The sequence below is a fragment of the Anas platyrhynchos genome, chromosome 1, assembly GCF_047663525.1.
Source record: "Anas platyrhynchos isolate ZD024472 breed Pekin duck chromosome 1, IASCAAS_PekinDuck_T2T, whole genome shotgun sequence".
NCBI lineage: Eukaryota > Metazoa > Chordata > Aves > Anseriformes > Anatidae > Anas > Anas platyrhynchos.
In genome coordinates this window covers 11,320,606-11,342,215 of record NC_092587.1, presented here as the reverse complement: position 1 = coordinate 11,342,215, position 21,610 = coordinate 11,320,606, and the positions used below count along the sequence as shown (strand labels likewise).

General features: G+C 35.7%; 1 protein-coding gene across 3 annotated transcripts in view; it reads right to left on the bottom strand.

Moving 5' to 3' along the window:
• The window catches only part of SEMA3C (semaphorin 3C), a 152,098-nt gene that overhangs the window by 8,927 nt on the left and 121,561 nt on the right, over positions 1-21,610 (bottom strand). For all 3 annotated transcript variants that reach the window (XM_038181280.2, XM_005016705.6, XM_021270344.4), the window contains exons 11-15: positions 21,227-21,371; positions 16,282-16,504; positions 6,555-6,643; positions 4,335-4,376; positions 2,911-3,068 (exon numbers count right to left, since the gene is read on the bottom strand). In XM_038181280.2, the coding sequence (XP_038037208.1) occupies positions 2,911-3,068; positions 4,335-4,376; positions 6,555-6,643; positions 16,282-16,504; positions 21,227-21,371 (657 nt within the window). The remainder of the gene's footprint in view (positions 1-2,910; positions 3,069-4,334; positions 4,377-6,554; positions 6,644-16,281; positions 16,505-21,226; positions 21,372-21,610) is intronic.

The window sequence follows — 21,610 nt, the reverse complement described above, 5'->3', positions numbered from 1 at the left end:
ATAGTTCATTACCTACTCTGAGACTACTTTTCTGCTGCCAGGGATGCTAGAGAGAAGATACTGTTTAAATGAATAATCATTTTGAAGAATTTCATAAAACAGTTGTTCTTTAGGTTGGTAAAGTAGTTTTGCAATGAAGGCATAGAGATGGAAGAGTTAGAGATAATGCATAAAAGGTTTAGTGATGCAAGACCTAACATTTAGAGGCAGAACCCCTGAATGAGGCTAGAGGTCTTCAAAAAGGCAGGCACATAAGAATGGATTGTAGAAGAGTCACAGATCTCATATCTAAAGCACCAGCAGAAAATCATAATGTAGGACATGTTCCCTCCTTGATTTTGCCAGACACCTTATTTTCAGTGCCTTTAGCCACCATTGTAGCAGAGTAACTGAAGTATTCAACCAGAATGGTGGAGAATTAAGATTCAGTTCTGTCCTTTACATCAGGGCACATGACCTCCTTTCTTTCCAAATATATTCAAACTCACCAAGTCTCAAAATACTTTAAAATGGGGCTTAGTTATATTATTTGAATGTTAGATGTAAAATCGTGATTACGTAGTTAAGTAGTTGAGGAGCTTACGCGGATTGGGCATACTGGAATTTTAGTCCTCTTTGGCTAGGAGGTCACTGTTCACAGAATTCAGTGCATAATAATCTAGAACTTGAATTTTTATTCTTAAGATACATTATTTCATTTACTGAAAATTCTGTAAATTAGATCAATATTTATCAAGTTCAGTGAAAAAATATGTTGTTGCGAAGGGATGCTGTTGGGGTATGTAACAGCCATGCTTTGAACTATTCATTTATGACTCATAAGATAAGAAACCATGAAAATCCCCTGGAGCTCCAGTATTGCTGGGTTAAGGGTGATGCCTCTTTGGTCACGTTATACCATGAACAGCACAAACAATGAGAGACAGCCCTTATAATCCTTTGTCACATGATCTTTCACTGGATTGTTTTAAGAGGAAACATTTGAAAGGCAATCTTTCAAAGGAGTAGTTTCTGACATTCCAAGTATATTTTTGGTGGTAAACACCAAAAGTATTTCATATTATGCCTTAGGATTTTAACCTGTGTGAGCTGCTTATGTGAGTCAGAGGAAACAATGGAGAATTTCTTAGTGAATTTCAGGATTTCTGTGCTACCTTGAGATGCTCCACTGCATCAGAAATTATATGCTGGTGACATTAAGCAGTTCTGAGAATCTAAACTTTAAGTCTTATATTTATCCAAAAATGGCTGATATGGTGGTGTTTTGAAAATAAAGATACTCTCCGGTGTCTTGAGGTAAATCAATTTGGATGAGAAGACACAGTAAATCATGGGAGACAGAAGTGTCAAAGGAAGCAAATGAGCAAATGTGTACAGCAGAAAGATAATACTGTCTAGACAATGGGATTTGGCTCTGATCGCCAAAGTTTTCTTCTTCATAATCTCTCTTGTTAGATAACAGGATTAGTCATTTGCTTCACATAGTAAAAACAGATATATATATATATATATATATATACTTTTTTCCCATACTATTTTAGGTGTTTATTTTCATTTGTTATAAAAAGCAAACTGAAGACAAAATGTCATCATGGAAGCAAGCCCCAGTGGAAATAACCATGGTTTATACACAGAAATGGCAAGAAATCCACTGGAAACTGTAAAGGCTGGGTATACCTGACTGCTCATTATTTTTCAGTGACTATGTTAGTGTAGGAGTTAGGTGACCTGAGACTTGGAGATTTTCCTTTTCTTTCCACCCTTGTCTTCTGACCTTTACTCCATGGAAGAAAACAGTCAGTTCTCAAACTGGAAGCTGAATATAATATGGGAAAGCAGTAAAAACATGGATATTGTACCATATCTTTTACTGTTATATGACCACGCTGGGCTTTACATTTTTTATGTGAAATGAGGAATGATTCAAGAAAAGGTTGTAATGATAAAAGTAATCATGATCCCAAGGGATCCCATTGTCATCAACCGGTTGGGTCACTGGAGCATAGCCAAGCTTTGCCTGTTTCTGTCTGCCAGCTTTCCCCATGTAGGTATAGTATGTCCACAGCATCTGGACTTCTGCATTTCTGCAGCCCAGGTGCAGGGAGTGAGCACAGGGACACAAACTAGGCAAAGCTCTGACATGTAACTGAAAGCTCTGTCTCCTCTGTGGTAGTACTTCATTGTATATTCTTTGTACATGATGTGAAATCTTAGGAATACAAAAGCTTACTACAACCCTCTGCTATTAAATATTTCCCTAAGGAGGAGGAAAGAGGCTCCTGTTTTGCATAAGAATTACGAGATGGACTATTAGCTCTGTTATAAATTAAAGATAAATTGCTTTCCCTATCTGCTTTAATAAATCTCATGTCAAAAAAATAAATAAAAAATCTCCAAGATTGCAGGAATTACATGGAAATCACATTTGCCTGAAATTTTCCTGGAAATACTTCTTCTCACTTAGGAACAAGTGAGGAACAAAAAACCACAACACTTTATCCCTTCAACAACCTCAGAGATATCTTGCTGTGTTTAAGGTTATCTTAATTACATCCATAGTGAGCAACTGAATTTAAATAAAGGGAACAAATATTTCACTGATTTTGTGTGTGTGAAACGTAAAGATTAATATTTATAATGAGGAATAGCTTTTTTTTTTTCTTCTTCTTTTTTTTTTTTTTAATTTTTTCCGTCCATTACTTTAAATATGAAAAGACAAACAAGGCAAACTCCTAGGTAATGAACAATGAACAGCGCCAAGCACAATAGATACAGATGTTTTGTTTGTATTTGCTTCTGAAAGGAATGAAATCTCACATCATATTGTAAGGCTCCAAGCTACACAGCAGCACAAAAAACTTATTCATACAGAATAGGAAGGAACCTTGCAGATTTCACAGGGCTGCTCACCTTTTCCCTGTGGGATAAAACCTGGAGCAAGAGTTGCCATCCCAGGCACAGTACGGATCTCGGGCTAGGCAGCAGTCAGCACAGGCAGTCCCATAGATGTGGCAGCGGTGCAAGGATACCTGGGTGACCCCTTCATCTGAGCTCACATACAGCTGTTGCTGTAGAAGGAAATGGAAAGATTTATTTCAGATGTGGAGGAGTGGAGGAGCTTCACCTAAGACTCAACTCGCATACCAAAAAACCTTTGAATTAATTTTGGAATAAACTCAAGACCACAACAGGAGCCACTAATAAATATAAAGCCTAAATAAATAGAAATTTCCCAGGTGATCAGGACCGTTTCCACCTTCCTGTTACAAAAGACTTGGAAACACCAGAAAATTTTAATGTTTTTGGACTTTGTCTGTTGTTGTTCCATTCTGGGGCAGGCAGGCTGAATTAATATTGTTCAGACTTTAAAACTTGGTTCTTAACGACTGAGGGCTATTGGTCTTTTACCTAATTATTTTTTCTGCATATAGTCACATTAATAAATATTATGCAGAGTTACTAATTGGGTTCTCCAGCTGATACATTTTCAAGGCATAAATCTTAGAGATTATATTGATGTTTTGGACCAAATTCTCATAGCATTAGTACCTAGAAAAGTAAGCCAATAGAATTTTTATATTAAATGAGAACTTTTGCAAAGAATGTTCAAAGTTGAATAGGTCATAACTGGAATCTGGCCAAAGTATCTCTTTTACTCAGAACCAATTCACCAATGATTCTTACACATTAATATTAACAAAACCAAAAACCAACCAAACAACAAATAGCAACTCTTTATCTTTTGGTCATAAAACTATCAAATTGTACTGAATTTGATTCAGTGAATTGTGGATAGTGTTTACTTCTTAGTTTTGTGAAATATTGAGAAACATGTTGTTTGCAAAATCGTGAAATATTTATTTTAAGTTTGTGTGTTAGACAATTCATTAGAAACCTTCTCAACTATTTTTATCATTCCTATTACCATCATTATTACTAATAGATAGATATGTACAATTTCTCTATAGACCTAATACTGCATTTTAAGCCAGACTTCTAAAAGAAAGGTTTTATTTAGGAGCTATGAAAAGAAATGGAGGACAAATTTCATCTTTCAGAACTTTTTTTTTCCTTACTTGCTTTTTTTTTTCTCTCTTTTTTTTTTTTCCACTTTCAGTGAATTAGAAATGATTAATTATTAATATAGATTATTTTATCCTAGTGGCTCTGGGGCAGATAAACAGCTCATGAAAGTTTTGGTCATATTTCTACATATTAATTAGGGAAAATCTCCTGTATATATTTATTATGATACATTACAACTGATCTTTTAACATCTTTAAGTCAATTTGTTTCTCTATTAAGCGTTAAGTAAGCATCCCACTTCTCTTTACCTTTTTAGATGAGATCTTCATTGTTGTTATAGGAGAATTACTCTGAAAGACAAAATTACAAACCACTTTTACAAAGACTAACTTGTTAATACTCTCCCAACATTTATATTTAAAGTTCAATAAAGACAAAGTTGTATCTAATAAAATTATAACTTTCCACATTTTGGAAAACAAAGAAAAAAAACACAAACACACATACTACTTTTTTGCTATTTCAAAACTATAAAAATTTACATAAATACAATGAATGTATCAGTAAAGGTACTAGTTGAAATAAACAGCGTTATTATTCATCATGTGTATAGGTGATTTTTTGTACACCTGCATTTGTGTTACCTCAACAATACAGAAGTAATGTGCTCTGAAGCCATTACTCTGACTTTGCAATAAACAAACAAACAAACAAACAAATAAATAAATAAATAAATTGTCCTTTGAAAATGATGATATGGAAAAATCATACAATAGCTCATGCATATTTATCACGATACAGATAAGAATGTCACATTTCTCCTAAACATTATCTACAGTGCATAGAGTTTGGTTGCCAGCCAACACATTCTTTCAGACTACCAATGACTAGAATATTAAAAATGGCATGTGTGTTATTCAATGTTCTGTTCACAGAGACATTGCTGTATACTACTGTGTGTCATCACTGGAGTAATTTGTTGTCGGTGTCCAAACCAAACCTTAAAGAGCTGGATAAGGAATTATCATGTTCATTGCCTGAAGCAAGTGAAGTAATTCATTATTATCATCCAAACAAATGATAAAAATGATGGTAATAAAAATGTTCAGCATTTTTTTAAGATTTAGCAATTGCTCAGTCAGAAAGGAAAGCCATAACGGTGGGTCTGGATTAATTGCAGTGGACTACACGCATAGAGGGGAGGCCAGGAATAAAAAAACTGGCTGTGAATCATGTGAATTGGCAAAGGTTTTTTAGAGCTGCTATATTTTATGACTGCAGTGTCTGGAGACTCAAGTTCCAATGCAACATTGGATCTGATGCCACATTCTCCTTTTCTTGCTTACACTCTGGAAAGGAATCTGTGCTTTGCTTACTCTCGACATTTACTAGCACATATCTGGTAATCTCATAACCCCTCTCTTTGTAAGACTCATCAAAAGGCTCAACACTGCCCCAGTGCCCACACAGACTGCAACAGCAGAAATTATGATTTTGTAGGCTCGGGATAAAAAGTTCTGTGTTCAGAGCCCCAGAAATGAGGTTTAGGGTCAGGATTCCTCCCACCCCAACAATTTGTTTGTTGTAAATGGAATAAATAATACTTGGGCAAATGGTGCTCTAAGTAATGATACTCACATGTATATTTATCAAAGGGAAGTATTCAGCAAAAGGCTAGGAGTGCTAATTATACCTTTTGGGGGGATTGATACAGAAAGCATTTCATTTTTTAGATAAATTGTTTTTCTTGTCTGTCTAGATAAAAATCTTACATTTTCCTTTTTGTATCCCCTCAGTGAAACTGAGAAAGGCAATGATAAAACCCTTAACTTAGTTTGTAGCTGCATAATTACCATTTGCCCTAAGACTACTTATTTTAAGAACAGCCCATTCAAAAATTTGAAAAGGATTCTTCAAACTGGTGGTGAACATTTTCTTTAGGTTATTACAAGCTGCTACATACCAGACTGATTGATATTATTCCCTTATTTTTCCCTGTAGTTGTTTGTGTTTCTTTTTTTTTATGTTGTGTTAAGCTTGTTACTCTAGAGGACTTGAAGAATGGGAGCAAAACCCACACTAGTTTGCTTTAATTCTGCAGCCTAGAATCAGGAAGATTAACAGATAATCAATGTATAAAAATCTTAGATTTCATCTGTAAATAGTGACAGTCTCAGTATGTGATACCAATGATAAAAGTTGCCTTCAGGCAGCCCTTATGACATTACGACAATATACAATGTTATTGTAAAAATCCTTCTATCTAGTATGACAACTTAAAAAATAATTAAAAAAAAAAGGAGAGAGAAACAAAAGGGAAAAAAAAAAAAAGGAAAAGATTCAAGCCTAACTACAGTCCTCATAGCAGCTGACATTTTATATCGTACTTTGGGTGGGTATCAAGTTGACAGTATGCTCATTTGTTTGATCTTTTATCAAGTCATAGTTGCCCTTGCCAAAGCCTATTAGAACAAAGAGTTTGTGTGAACATACACATTGGAAAATCTGTATGTAGGAGAAAGACAAACCTGAAAAACCTCCAGTTCTTCTAAAATGAGTTCTCCACTTGCAGAGAAGTTGGTGGGTAAGACAACAACCTTTTGTACAGTTCCTTGGTCTGGAAAAGATGAGACAAAGTCAAACCACGTGACAGAGAGAGAGAGAAAGAAAATAATAAACATTATCAGGTATGAAAAGAAACCATCAAAGTAAGCACTATAACATAGAGTAAGATATGAAAAGATGTTCATTAACTTCTTGTGTTTGGGGTGAGAAAACACGAGATGAAACTATGAGATGATTCCTTCAGAAGTCACAGATTGTGGATAACTTGGACATGTAGTAATGTTCTCATAGAAGAATTTGAAGAAGACACAGTAAGACTGGAGAAAGTGACATTATTACTACCATTCTACCCCAAAAGATCAATCAAAATCAATAACTATTTTACATAACAATAATAACAATAACAGCTGTACAGACACACAGATAGAGGCAGTATCTATTCTAATGACCTTGCAGTAAAAACACGGCCCTATCAACAGCTACTGTGTAATTGAAGTACATTCATACTCAATAATAATATGTAATGACAACTGATGTCAAGAGAGGTAAATATTCCTTAGAATATTATTCCTTAGAATATCCTCAATCTCTTTCTAAAAAAAATAAAATGTTTTTTTTTTTTTTTCCCAAGAAAGTCAAACAATACTTAAATTGTTTATATATTAGTAGGAGTTATTGTTTTGGTCCATGTAGAAAAAAAAAAAAAAAAAAAAGAAAATTCAAGATGATAATATTGTAACTACTTTTTTGTAGTACCTTGTCAAAATACACTTTCAAACCCCCAAATCCATTCAGGTTAAAGGAGTAAGTAAGAAGCAAGATGTATGGGGCAGTGGTGATGTTTCTCCAAGTAGATGCTACGAGTGAGACAATCAATGATTTAGTGAATTTATGTGGAAAGAACTTATGGGATGGAGGATATTCTGTGGAGGCTGAGACATCCACTAAAGGATTTCTGATGTGGCAGAAAAGGCAGACTGTGAAGAATCATAACAGGCATGTGGTATTTTTACCGGGAAGAAGTACAACAGAAAAAATTCCTCTTGTCTGAAAGGTCTGGAAATTAGCCTGAGTACAATAAATTTATTTGCTCAATATTGATTCTGAGGAATGAGAACACATGGTATAGATTTTGTTTGGCCTTCAAAAATTATATGAGCAATATAGCCTTGTGTGGTTAGTAAAACACTAGCACAGCACAATATAGTTAAGTATCTATGTGTATTTTTATGAATTTGTGAAAGGAAATCTGAGCTTCCTGTTTGACAATCCATGATATTGACTACATAAACTGAAAAAGTGTAATTTTGCTTTTGCTTTTAAGGTCATTGACAAAATTCCATAGCTGGAGCTGTGGGGCAAGTTGGTTGCAGTAAATAATTTACATCTTCTTATTTCCCTGGAGGAAGCTAGCAAATAGCCATGCATTTTATTTTAAAAATTAAGGTTTATGGCCAGAATATTGACATGTAATAACCTGACCCTGCTTGCAGAGAACATTGCAGTATTTTGTCATTTAAAAAAAATGGAAAAGAGAAATTGAAAGCTGAGAAGATTTAAATATGTGTAGCTATCAATTGTGCATGCACAGGACACATTAGGCATGAATTTTTCATGAGAATTTTCTAGGGCAAACATTTATTTTCATTAGACAATGGCACAATAAACCAGTTCCTTCCGAAGAAACTACCGAAACTAAATCCTGTGATAGCACAGCTGTGGTCTAGACTGGGTGCCAGTATTAAGCAAAGCTATGAGAACCTGATAGAGATTTACTAACTGCCAAGAAACACCGAAGTTTTAAACTGCTGCAGATTCATCCTTTGCTGCAGCTAAGGAGAAGCACGTGCATGCATAAATGTGTGTATTTCTGTTCCTGCTAAAGGGAATAATCCCCACACAAATTTACAAAGTTTAAATGCACCTCTACCTCTTTACCTCCCTTTATCAATGTCCTCTGCCTAACATTAAATCACACCATCTAAAATATTGCATCAGAATGCAGGAAAGCATAGCAGCTTTTTTTTTTTTTTTTTTTTTTGTTTCCAGCTGCCTGCAAAGTTTCAACTACCTGTGACCCTGACATACAGGGTATGCAGCCTGTTGACAATGACCCTACCTGCAAAGGAATGTGAGGCTGAGCCTCCAAAGAACAGAAGAACCGGTTTATTTCAATGATCCATTAGTGCATGCCACACATTTAAAATTCCTAAATTGTCTTTAGTCCTCAAACATTGCCCCAAACTGAAATCAGAACCTGAGGGGAGATTTTTCCAGGGTATCGTCACAGAAAGTACAGATAATGCCTGACGCCAAGCCCTTGTGTCCTAATAACCTTTCCTATTTGAAAACTAGGTTCATATCTACCTTTTTGTCACAGCCCAGCAAAATACACAGTTGACTTGTTTACCTTAGAATTCATTCCCTTTGACTCACTATTTTACCATTCCCTTTGACTCAGTGTTGTACCATTAGAGACAGATCCTTGCAGAAAGGAATGCACCATTGTTTTAAAGCAATTAGTAAACTTAATACATTTAGAATAAATGTTAATGTGAGGGAAAGCAGGCAACAGAAAGCTATTCATTAAATAAAACCACTTAGAGTCAGGAATTCCAATAGCCTGTACACATATATACACATAATTCTAACAATACATGGCTTGCAGGCCATGTAGTTGTAATTCTCCACCCTTTCTGAAAATGGTTCTGCTGCTGTTGCTCAGTATTTTATTAAACACATGAAAAGCAAATATTTGTGCCTAGAAAACTTTTCTTATTCCTTTTTCAGTAGAACTGAGGTCTCCATTAAAACCACAGTAGCTGATATAAAGTCATTTCTATGTGTTTATGTCAGAAAGCTTATGGTACATCTCAGTGTTGTTGAAAACCTTATTTGCTTATTTCATTTAATGGCAAGGCTGCAAATTAAATTCCTGGGTCAGAAGGAAGTTTGGAAAGGATGAGGTACTGTGCACTGCAGGAGATGTATGCAAAACAGCACTGCCTGAGCTGTTTTCCAGTGTATTTCACGGCAGATAATCTTCTGTAATCTTCTGTATTGTGAGCCAGACACAAGAGATTGCTAAAGAATGATGTCTTTTTTTTTTTTTCTTTTTTCCACATTTAAGTCACAATATGAAATCATAAGAAAATTCTGTAAAAATTGTAAAAATGAATGTGATAATTTCCTTCTTGATTTGCTTTTTATTTCCAGAAATCTGCATGAAAGCAGTTCTACATTATTGTGATTTCACACAGTCATGAAAAAATAGTAATATTGTGTCTCCAGAATATCAAATCACAACTGGAATATCCCAGATGTAGTGACAGTCACTGCTGCCCTGACTTTTCACCAGGAACTGCTTGCAGCCTCACTTTAACCCAGCAGCTGGGAGTGGAGGGCAGACTGACAGCTGAGAAGGAATCCCCTTTGAGCTGACAGCAAGCTGACAAGGGCAACTCATAATGACTGTTTTTCTGTTTCGAACCTGCTTGAACAACTACAGTCTCTCAGCTCAACGTGGAAGATTATGTCACTGAGGTTGCATTCCCTCTGAGAGGACTGAGAAAGAGGGAATGTTACGACAGGAAAATATTGGTATCCCATAGGCTAAAAGATGGAGTACAGAGCATGCAGAATGGTAAATAAACGGAGAAGGAAAGCAGCACCCAACAAAGGAAGGGGAGACAAATCAATATTGATAACAATAAGAACAACAAGAAGAACAATAATAAAAGAAAAAGAACTCCCTTGAAACACGTCATAATTCTGGGCTGGTATTAATCAATTATGTTGTACTGATACTAGTGAAACTATACTTGGTTATACCACCGATTGACACTCTGACACCAATTACTGGTCTGACTGACCATGGGCAATAGAAAAAGCAAAGCTTAATGACCAGTGAGGAAAAATATGCAGGTGTTTGGCTGGAATCTACATTCCAGAAGCTGAATCTGTAGGTCGGAGTTGAAGTCTCATTCTCTGAATTCCTACTAGCTTTTTTCCATAGATCTAGGTAAACGCTACAGTTGTCAGTATTGTGAGCATCGAAGAGAGGCAGGACCTATCCACCTCTGAGCTATATTATGTGGACAAAATAAGCAGCAAATCAAAAAACCTGACTTTTCCTCATAAAATAATGACTGCAATGGACGTCAACTGCTACACTGCAAGGAGTTTCACGGAGAGGCCTCCTGTGGTAACTGTGGTAACTCACCTCCCTGGTGTGTCAGACACTGTGGGAGACCCTTTGTAAACTTTTCTGCATGTAGTACTTGTCCACCTGCTGGCAGATTAATCGTTTTTGGTCTCTAATCTGAGTTGAACCTGACATAGACAAAATTTTAAGAAAAAAAAAAAAAAAAAAAGAAGATGAAAAGAATTTTCAGAATGCTTGAAATCTCCCTGAGAAAATGTTCAGGCTCAGCAAAGCACCTGAGGTGGTGGTAGGTTAGCAGTGAGGCCTGAGAGCCAAGTCTCCACAGTCTCTGCTGGCCTTTGGTGTTTTATGTAAATCTGGGCTCCCACCACAGCCACCTAATCTCCACCTTAGTTCACTCATCTGTTGTATGGCTATAATATTTTTCCAGCTCTGAGTGCTGCTGTGAAACTTGGTAAAGTCATTTCAAGCTGCATCAGAGAACAAAAAGGCAGGTACAAGCCACACTCAAGGCCAAAATTTCCACATAGGCCCAGCTTGGTCAAACTTCTGGAAACACTGTGAATTTGTTTGAACAAAAAATAGCCAAGGAAACCAAACAGGTGTAGGAAACCCTTCTTTACATACCTTCTTAAGTCTGTGAGAAAGCTTTGGATGAGTTGGTTTCTAAAAGGTTTTGAATGACTCATCCAGTGTGAGCAAGAGGAGGAAGGAAACTGTCTGCTACTTGTTGTGTCACCGTTGTGCAACACCATCTTCCCAAGCTCACAGACGAATCTTTAGCCACCACATTTGTGGGAGGCAAGCTTGCTCTTCTGACCACACTATCTCTCTCTGCTAGAATCTGTGGCTCATTATATGATTTTGTCTCTTGTGTTACTGGAGGATACTGTTGTCAGCAAGGGTAGGTTTTCCAAAAAGACACCCATAGTGTAACACCACAGAAACAAGTATTGTCGGGATTAATTCACATCTTTAAGACTATATTACAACCTTATGCTCTGAAAGCACTTACTGTTCCAGACTTTGAAAACAAGTGTTGCATCAGAGAAGAAAAGATAATAAGAAACACTGATCAATCTCAAGCCACATCAGATGCACATTCATCATTTAAATAAGCCACAGTGAAATCTGAAGTGCCTTTTCATGGCAGTCACTTAGATCTCTTCACACAAAAACATATCCTATCTTGATAGTAAGGAGATGAAAAAAATCTTATTGCTGCCTGTAGCTATTTAATGTACTCAAGTCTGACCCAGACATTTAAATATTTTCATAACACCATGAGCAATAAAAAGAAAAAAAAGCACAATCTTTTGGTTGTGTAATCTGTGTGTACTTTAACCAAAGGCCTTCGTACTGCAAGCAGTAGGTGGCATGCTTAAAAAATAAATATTAATCTCAGGAAAATGTCCTCATGCTGGTTTATGGCTGTTCTTAAAACTCAAATGGAAAACAATCTACCAAATGGTAAACTAGGAAAATATTGTATTGCATTGGGTTCTTTACAAATAAGTGAACTGGCTAAAGTACTGACTGTGAAATGCTAGGGTGAATCAAAAACATCAAGAGTGAATCCTGGACTACCATGGAAAAGGGATAACTGAAGCAGAACTCTGAATATGTTATTACTCATCCCATAGGAAAAAAGCATTATCAGTATTACCCTTGTCAAATATGTAAATAAGTGATTATATTATATCAAAGTAAATTATCCCACTGGTTTCTGTTTGTGAAGACAAGGTACACAGCACTCTGCTCTTGTAGCACTGCCATCTACTTTAAGGACTTGCTCCTTCTTACTCTAAATCAACTCAAAGGACAGTGTAGAGACTGTTTTGGGTGGCAAGTTTTGTTAAGTGCTTTGGGAGTCTTCAGGTTGAAAAGCACAAGGAAAATAGGAGATCGTTATCATTTGAAAAGCGTGTGGAATGCTTTGAGAACAATATCTGTCTGTGAGATTTACTTTGTTAGCTACATAAGAGAGAGAGAGAAAAGCAATGTATTAAGTCTCGGCATGGACCAGCCTCTGTAAGCTCAACACTTCTGTCTGGGGGCACAAAGGAAGCACTACATTTAGTTCATATTAATGTGAAAAAGTAATACAGCTGCCTGTACCCTTCCAAGCCATGGCTACATGATGAAAACCACTGGGGTTCTTTCGGCTTTCTGTTCTGTTATTTCTCACTGATTTATTACTAAGGCTATAGAGGAGGAAGAGAGGAAAAGCTAAACATTTTGTGTGCTCTGCATCTGGCAAGACATAAAACACTCCAATTTCAAGCATGAGACAGGTCACTGACAGTGACAGACATGGCTGGCAACATCTCAGTTCAGCAGCAATAACTCATCATCCAAGCTGAGTGTAATTGTCACCAGGTGTCAAGTCCCATTGTCTCTGGCTGTGGGGCTCCAGGCTCCCAAGGAAATTATCACATGAAATTCTTCTATACAATGTGGTTTTTGCATTTTGCTGGTATGAACTGACACCAAAGCAAATCCCCTCTGCATTCCTTTTGACAGTTAATATCTCTATCGAATCCTCCTGAGTATCACAGAAAGGAGAGAATAAAGAATACTCCTCTCAGTGGCTGGAACTTGATCACTTTTATTTAAGTGCTGAGAAACCCGGTAACTTTTATTGCACCAGTTTCTTTTGAGGAAGATCTTGGAAGCTATTAGTGTCTCAGCGAGTCAGTGTGCCCTACTCAGGAAGACTAATATCTACCCCGGCAACTCACTAGAAAGAAGACAATGATCCTTGTCTCCAGTGTACTGCAGAAGTTAAAAACAATGCATATAAAATATCAAGAGCTGCAGGTTACGTATTTTTCCATAGTGGACCCTGTGCTGATACACAGCAGAGGCTTAACAAAATATAACTACAAGTTGAGGTATGTTAATATTTAAAATGAGTCACAGGTACATGTGTGAGGCCGCACTGGTCACTTAAGAACGGTCAGCAGCTCATTGAAATATGCATTGAAATGGCTTGTATTTATCTCTTGCACAATTACTGAGATGCTAAATGTCTATTTTCATTGACATTTTGTATTTTCTATGCATTTCCAGTATTAACTAACACTACAACATTAAGAATCCTGCATTGTCTGGAAACTTGTATGTTTTATGTTTTCCTCTAATCTTTAGTGGGATTTACTCCAATTACAAGAGTACAGAAGTTTATAGAACATTTTAAAACAATGGCACAACTATATAAAAAATACTGAAAATGTACATTTGAAAGATCTGTTTTAGCCTGCCAAGCTATTTCTATGGTTAGATATAGTGCTTTGGGAAGGAATAAAGCCAAGAGACAGCCAAACCTCTTCTACTAGAACAGAGTTCTTGTGGAGTTGTGTGACAATATCTATTAATGCTCTTGATATTTCTACTGCAGTGTACAAAAATTGTTTTTCTTTGTTCTGAAGGAAAGGAGGAATATGACCCTAAGGGGCCCAAAAGCTGAGAACTGTAGCTGTATTAATTACACAAAAAGAAAATATGGCTACATGTTAGGGAGGGGGGAATACAACAAGAAGAAAGTCCTGACCTAATTACTTAATTTAGTAGTTTCCAATGACTTTGCAAGTGAGAACAAAGAAATTTTTAGGCATGCCTTAAAATTCATTTAGCAATTACCTACCAAGAAAACTAAAATGCCCAGAACAAAATCTGATGAAATTTCTACTGTAATTCACTACTTAGACCTTTTTCTATCCTAACCATGCCTTATAATATTCTAAGCGTTCACAGTACATTAAATGATATAGACATATCATCAAATGGTGTGACATAAGAATGTGAGCCAACTGTTTTTGTTTTCTTATTTCTTTTCATTCAATGATAGAACGCTGCAGGCTGGAAGGGGCCTTTAGAAGTCATCCAGTCTAATACCCCACTTGAAACAGGTCCAATTAGAGTAGGTTGTTTGGAGCCATGTCCAGTTGGGTTGTGAATCCTTTGAATCTCTGAAGACAGATAATTCACAGCCTCTCTAGACCCATATTACAATGTTTGACCACCCTGATGCTGAAAACATTTTCTTTTATATCTATTTACAATGCCTCATGTTCCAGCTTGTGTCCATTGCCTCTCATCCTGACACTGGAGACCTTGAGAAGAGTCTGTCTCTGTCTTTTCCCATGAGTTATCTGTACCCTTCCACTAAATAATTGCAAATAGCAATAACGTTTCCCCTTAGCTTTCTCTGAATAAATCCAGTTCTCTCAATGTATCACAGTCCATCTCAATCCATTTTATACAAATGTTTTCTTTGTACCAGAGAGCCCACAAATGGACATAGTACTTCAGATAGGAGCCAAATAGAGGGGAAGAATCCCTTTGAGCAACCTGCTGGCTGGATATGCTTTTGTGTTTTTATACTTTTACAGTGTAGTGTACATTTGTCCTCTTTTGACCCAAGGGCACCCTGCTGATAGCTGGGGAGGTTTTCCTAAGAATGAAGAGACTTCATTTTAATCCCACACAGTCTTCCTACAGAAGCCTGAAATTCTGATTTATTTATTTTTTTTATTTTCAGCACCAGCTTTCTAAATCTATTATAACAGGTTGGTTATTCCAGCCCCATGTGAGTTTGCTGGCAGACATAGTTATTCTACAAGGAGAAAACAACCAGGATACCAGCAACATGTGAACCATAAAAGAAATGCAAGCCACCTCCGTAATTATTTTCTGATGCTCAGAGATATATTTGTTCTCCTGGAGTTCTTTTACTTCTTTGTTCTACTTGAAACCATCTGTAGTAAAAAAGAGCCTTTGTGCATATCAGCCTATAATGCCCTGTTAAACCAGTAAGCCAGTGGGAGTTTCACATGTGAATGAATCCTAGGGTCTAGACAGACTGCCACTCTGCTTGTCCACTTCAATCAGGGGAACGTGATTCAGATCTGAATATTTTTTTTAAAATCAAATTTGATCAGTACAAGAATCACTCGACCTGCTCCCAGTAGAGTTCAGCAACATAGCATCAGATTCAAATTTAATGTAACTAATTTTTTTTTTTTACTTTTTGTTTTGTTTTGTTTTGAAAGCTGTTATTTTTGCATTTGTAACATCCTGTTCACATTGTCTTTTCCTTCAGAAGTAGGTTACACAGCATATATTAAGTGATGTATTAAGTGATGGCAGTATACAAAACAATTCAAGGCCAGATTTTGGTATTTTTACATGTTAGAGAGCATCACATTGTAATATGGAATCACATTGATGACAAAACATATTCAAGACAAGTATTATAATTTAGATCAAACACAAAATACAATAATGTTGATTTGTATCTCCAATAAAATTAATGTTGATACATTCTATCTCTTGCACATAATTAAGATCCATAGAAAAGAGAAAAATGAGAAGAAAGTAAACAAAAAAAATGTGGATTTCTGTAGACATTTTAGTAATTTGTAAATACATTTAAGCAAACATTTCTGGAAGCTATCAGTTGTACAGATTGGAGTAGACTGCAAATTAGAATGCAATTGAGGAAATTGTTAATTTTGTCTTACCTGTGCCAAGAAACAAGACATGGTATCTTCCATCTGCTGCATTCACTCGGTCCACAGCAATCTTTGTATACTTGTAGTCTGTTCCTATCCGGATGATTAATGGCCTCTTGTGTATTGGGTAAATGGGATTAAACATCAAAGGGTGATTCCTGATGAAGGTCACAACATCATCTGGAAACTCTTTGGTTGTCCGCATATTGGGTGTGAAGGCTCCTCCTGGACACTGCAAGAAACATGCACAATAATGCTTAAAAATGGTTACCAACTTTCAGAGAGATTTTCTCTCTAAGTCATTTACAAATATTGACAAATAGTTTACAAAGTTCCTGAAAGAGTACTTCAGACTCTGACTGAAAGTAATTATGTTCCAGCAACAGGAATTAAATACTTCAAAGATTTGAACTCCCATCAATTCAGATAAGGCAAACATAAACATAAGTTTGCAGTATTAAAATCCAGGTTGATGGCAAAGATCCATATTTCTGGACCAATTATTTTCACATTCCTTATGCTGTGACCACCCTGCTGAAAAAAAATCCAAGCGATTTGTATGGGAATATGCATCTAGTTTTTGTTTGTTTGTTTATAGAATTAGTAGTACAAAGGTAAAAGGTAAATTTTGATACCTCACTGTAATTTGATCAGTACCCTCTAGACATTTTGGTTATGTGATTGTGAAAGGGCCTGTGACTCATCTTCATTTGAAAAGGCGATACCATGGGTTTGAAGCAGGATATCTGATACCTGAGAAAGCTGATCATTCACAGGATCTTGTCTATCCTTTCCTCTATACCCAAGAAATAACAGAGGTCCACTGGTGTTCCAGATGCTCCTTTAAATGCAATGAATAACCACTCAAATAATCAGCCCTGAGGCATTCTGGACTTTGTGAGGAAATAAAAGAAGTCTTAGAAATCTCAAGCGTTTACTGAGACTGAAGCTAAAATAAGATAGCGTGGGAAGAAGTGAGGGGCTGTGTCAGTAACTAGTACTATGTGCTGGATGTACTCCTGACACAACTTTCTTCAGCCACTGTTACCTCACTTTTCACTGCTGTTCCTGAGCTTTCATTTTCCCGCTTACAGATTTTTAAGCTGTAAACCATTCCTTGGAGCACTGGAGCTATTCAGAAATGTTTCAATATAATATTTTCCAGTTGTAAAATGTTGATTTGTTCAATACAAAGTATTTTATGGAAACTTGTTTATTTTGATGAGGACAATTCTTAGGTCTAGTATGGAACTTCTGGTCAAAACCACAAACATTAAAATAATTAGTAGTTTAGGGAGAGATTCACCTCACCTAACTTCTGCTGTCTCAAAGTCAGGCATTTATTCTTAGTTAGCCATCTAGCTTTCCTCTGTAGTCAGTAATTCAGACTAGATGCCCTGTTTTTATATGGCTAAAATTGTATAAGATGAATCATACTTTGAGAGACCAGGAAACTCACCAGAGGTATATGACTCATGTGTCCAGCCTACCTGATGCAAGCAAGCATTAAAATCTGGGTCTTCACATTGCAGGGGATCCCTCTAACCACCAGAGAGGAGTGTCAGTTCTACCCTCAGTGCCAAAAATTGCTCCATTTTGTTCACCTAAGTAACTATTCATTGGGTAATACCAGGAACCAAGTACAAAAGGGACTGAAGCTTGATCCCAAGTTTTAGAATGAGCTGCTGTCTCAATTAGGATTTAATTTTTAATTTTAAATATTTTATTTTATCAACATTTCTATTTTATTTATATATTTATTATTTTTATTTACTTATTTATTATTTTTTATTATTTTAAATATTTATGTACAGTGGAATTTTCTCTGGTAGGATTTGTTAAAAAGAAACCACTCTGCAATCTTTTACCTTCAGCAGGAAGAACTGGAACTCAGCTCAAATATGGGTCTCTTTTCCCTTCTGGAGTTTTATCCAATTTATCCTTCTGAGCCCTTATTTAACCTTGGGATACTCATTTGGTTCTCATTCCAAATGACACCACATGCTACCCCTCTAATACAGCTTATTCTTATTAATCTTCTTTGCCCTTCTCCTTCTTTCTGTGGTACTTCCATCCACAGTCTTCCAGGAAATGTATTGTGCTATCTGCTATGATTAGCAGCAAATGGTGAAAACAGAACTGTCTTCACAAATCTGAGGGCCATTAGCACAATTATTCTTCTCAGTGATCTACCAGACCCCAGTTCATCTCCAAAGGATTTCTATTTCACCTGCAGTTCGAATTAAACTTTCTTGTCCCATACAGCTCAGTGAAAAGAAGACTTTCTCTGATACTTTCCATCCTTCTTCAGTTCTTAAATTGGAGATCGTAAGACTCTTGTCTTTGACTTCCTGAAAAAATATCTACACTACAGTTCACCCCAGTATGACCCTAAAAACTTAGATTAAATAGTTGTTATGAGCAAGTCATTAAAAAACATCTTTAATCAATTCATTCTTTTGCTATTCCTTATATAAACCTATACCAAGCAAAAGGTGCTGAAGAACACTATAAACTCTCCTTTTCCTTGAGGGATTGAATCTGTATTCTTCACAAATCAAAGGACTCAGCTACACAATAATTATGTTCACAGTTGATCACTGTGCAGTTAGGTTACAGAGAGAAACATAATTCTTTAATTTACAGTATATTCTTCAACATTCTGTAGGTAAAAAAACTATTTCTGTAAACTGAAAAATGGAAACTGTCCTCAAACATGACTGAATTTAGTAGGAAGCTGCCAATTATGTAGTTTCTTTTTTCCATAAGTAGGTTTTGCTTGCGGAGAAATAAGAAACCATTGGTATTTGGTGAACAGCAGCCAAACTCTGCAGAATTGATTATGACCAAATGAATGTATTTCTTTATTTAATCCTACTGAAGCTATATTGAAGACTTTTCATTGTTTATTCAATGTACTGAAACACAAAAAATGTTCACTTCTGTCCAAAGTTTTAGTATTAATATCTCTTTAAGCAACTATAAAGTAGGATTTTCTGAGTTATATATATATATAAATCATCCATGTCTAGTTCAGCATCCTACAAGTATCATATAATTTATGTTCCAGAGGAAAGATGTTCAAGCCCCTTAATCTGCAAGCTTGGATATTCAAAGCTAATCCCTTGAATACAATTTCTGAACAGAAAACAAAAACGAAAACAAAAACTTGATTTTTACAGATGTTTTGATATAATTTAAAAAAAGAGTTTGTAGTATACATGTAAAAAAATAAAATCAATTTAAAAATGGAGTGTTTTGGCAGTACAGAAAACAAAAACAGAAAAGTCCCATTTTAGAAAATACAGCTCTAGGATACTGTGCTATGTAATTGTGAGGAAACACAGAAAATTCAGATATCTAAAGAAGAGCAGTGATCACCTTAAAAGCTCTTTCATCTTTATTTTCAGTGTGAGCTATGGTCTAAGAATTTATCTTTAAATTAAAAGCTCACCAGCATGTCTGAAAAAGGAAGATATCTGCAGAAAGTTAAATCTAAATATTTTTTTTTTTTCCCTCTCCATTGTGCTGCTCAATTCCTTCAGGCCCATCTGGAACACCTCCTAATTCTCCATGAGGTGAACCATGGCAGTGGTTGAGGAGTTGAGGAAATACATACAAATACAATATTTTGAAGCAGCAATAAATTCTAAAATGTGACTATTTGCAAAAGCATGTAACTTCCCATTTAAATGGACATTAATTTTGTGTTTTTTAAAGTTTAAGCTTAAAGCCTCAGTGAACTCATGAGATTAGAGCTGTATGAATTAATTGCAAAGAAATACTACTGTTAGCATTAGAAGTTAGTGGAACATCACATACCAATTAGCTAATTTTAGCGATCTGTGGACATGAAATTCTAAATCTTACAACCACTAAAAACTGCAGTAAAATATGAAGAATTGTTGAAAGAGACAAAGTTATTCCATATATCATATATCTGAGCACTAGTGTATGAGAGAGAAACAAATAGAAAGAACAAGATATGAAGCACAAAGAAGAAAATTAATGAGATGGCAACATGGTTAAATATTCTTGTAGCTACTTGCAAAATTAAAACAAAACTTAATTTCTTGTGACAAATGGAAGAGCAAAAAAAAAAAAATTAATCTAAAAAAATAACTACAACTTTGAGAATAGATTTATGATTCTGCGCATACTTATTAAATTCTGATACTTTATTAAAAATTCTTCATGAGAATCAATGGAAGTCCACACTACCATATTTCTTTTAACAAATACGGATTTAGGGAAGATCCTGGAGAAACTTTATATATTCTTCATTAAATCTGAAAATTTCATAGCTCTGCTAAATCTAAATTAAAAAACAGAGAGATAAGTAAATAAAGGCAAAGCTGCATGAACAGGATTTTTTATACACCATTTGGTGTATAACAATTATTTTATATGAATATATTATATTTATTGGATTATTACCACTAATCCACTAATTGGATTATTGAATTATTACCACTCATGTTGGTATTTACTGGATTATTACCACTCATGATGAAAGAAGGTATCGAAACCTTTTCAAGGCATAGAAGAAGTGTTCTTGCAGAGGAAGACTACTGTGAACTGACTGGCATGAAAACTCATTTCTGTGTCTTTTTCCTAAGACTCAGTACCTGACAGGGTATCTTTTGCTAAAGCCTATGCACAAAATGAAAATGTACATGTAAAAAAATTAAGTGCCATCTAATGAAATATCTTATCACCTTTTGAGCAGAAAGAACGAGAAAGATAAATATTTTGCATGACTTAATTCCTTCTAGAAGATTTCCAGATACTACCTGATTCAAATGGTAAGCTGAGAAGCAAATAAAATTGTTCTGAACTGTAACTAAATGCCATAGTCAGATACAGTCCATTCTCCTGGAATAAATAAGATCTATTTATGTATTAAACAAAGACAAGTAATTGGCAAGCTTGCATAAACATATCTTGTACTTACAGTGCCAGGCCGCGGGTATGGTATTCTGCCCTGATATGGAATCAGCTGGTGGTTTGGTCCCTCCTTGTGTGCAAATGGCCCGTTGAACACAGTCTGGATGTCAGATAAATGATACACACACACAGCTGAGCCTTTAAATATTGAGCTAGAAGACAGAAGGAAAAAGTTAATATCTTAAGCTACCATCTTTTCTATAGATTTTCCATGTTTTTGCATGTCCCAGTGATGAAAGATACCTCTACAATTTACTATAGTTTAATACTTATATAGTGTGTATTTACTGATATTTTAAATCAACTAATCTAGTTTCCCAAAATACACCATTACATGTTAAGCCGGAGAAACTTGTTGAACAGTGAACTGAAAAAAAGAGGTAAGGAGGTA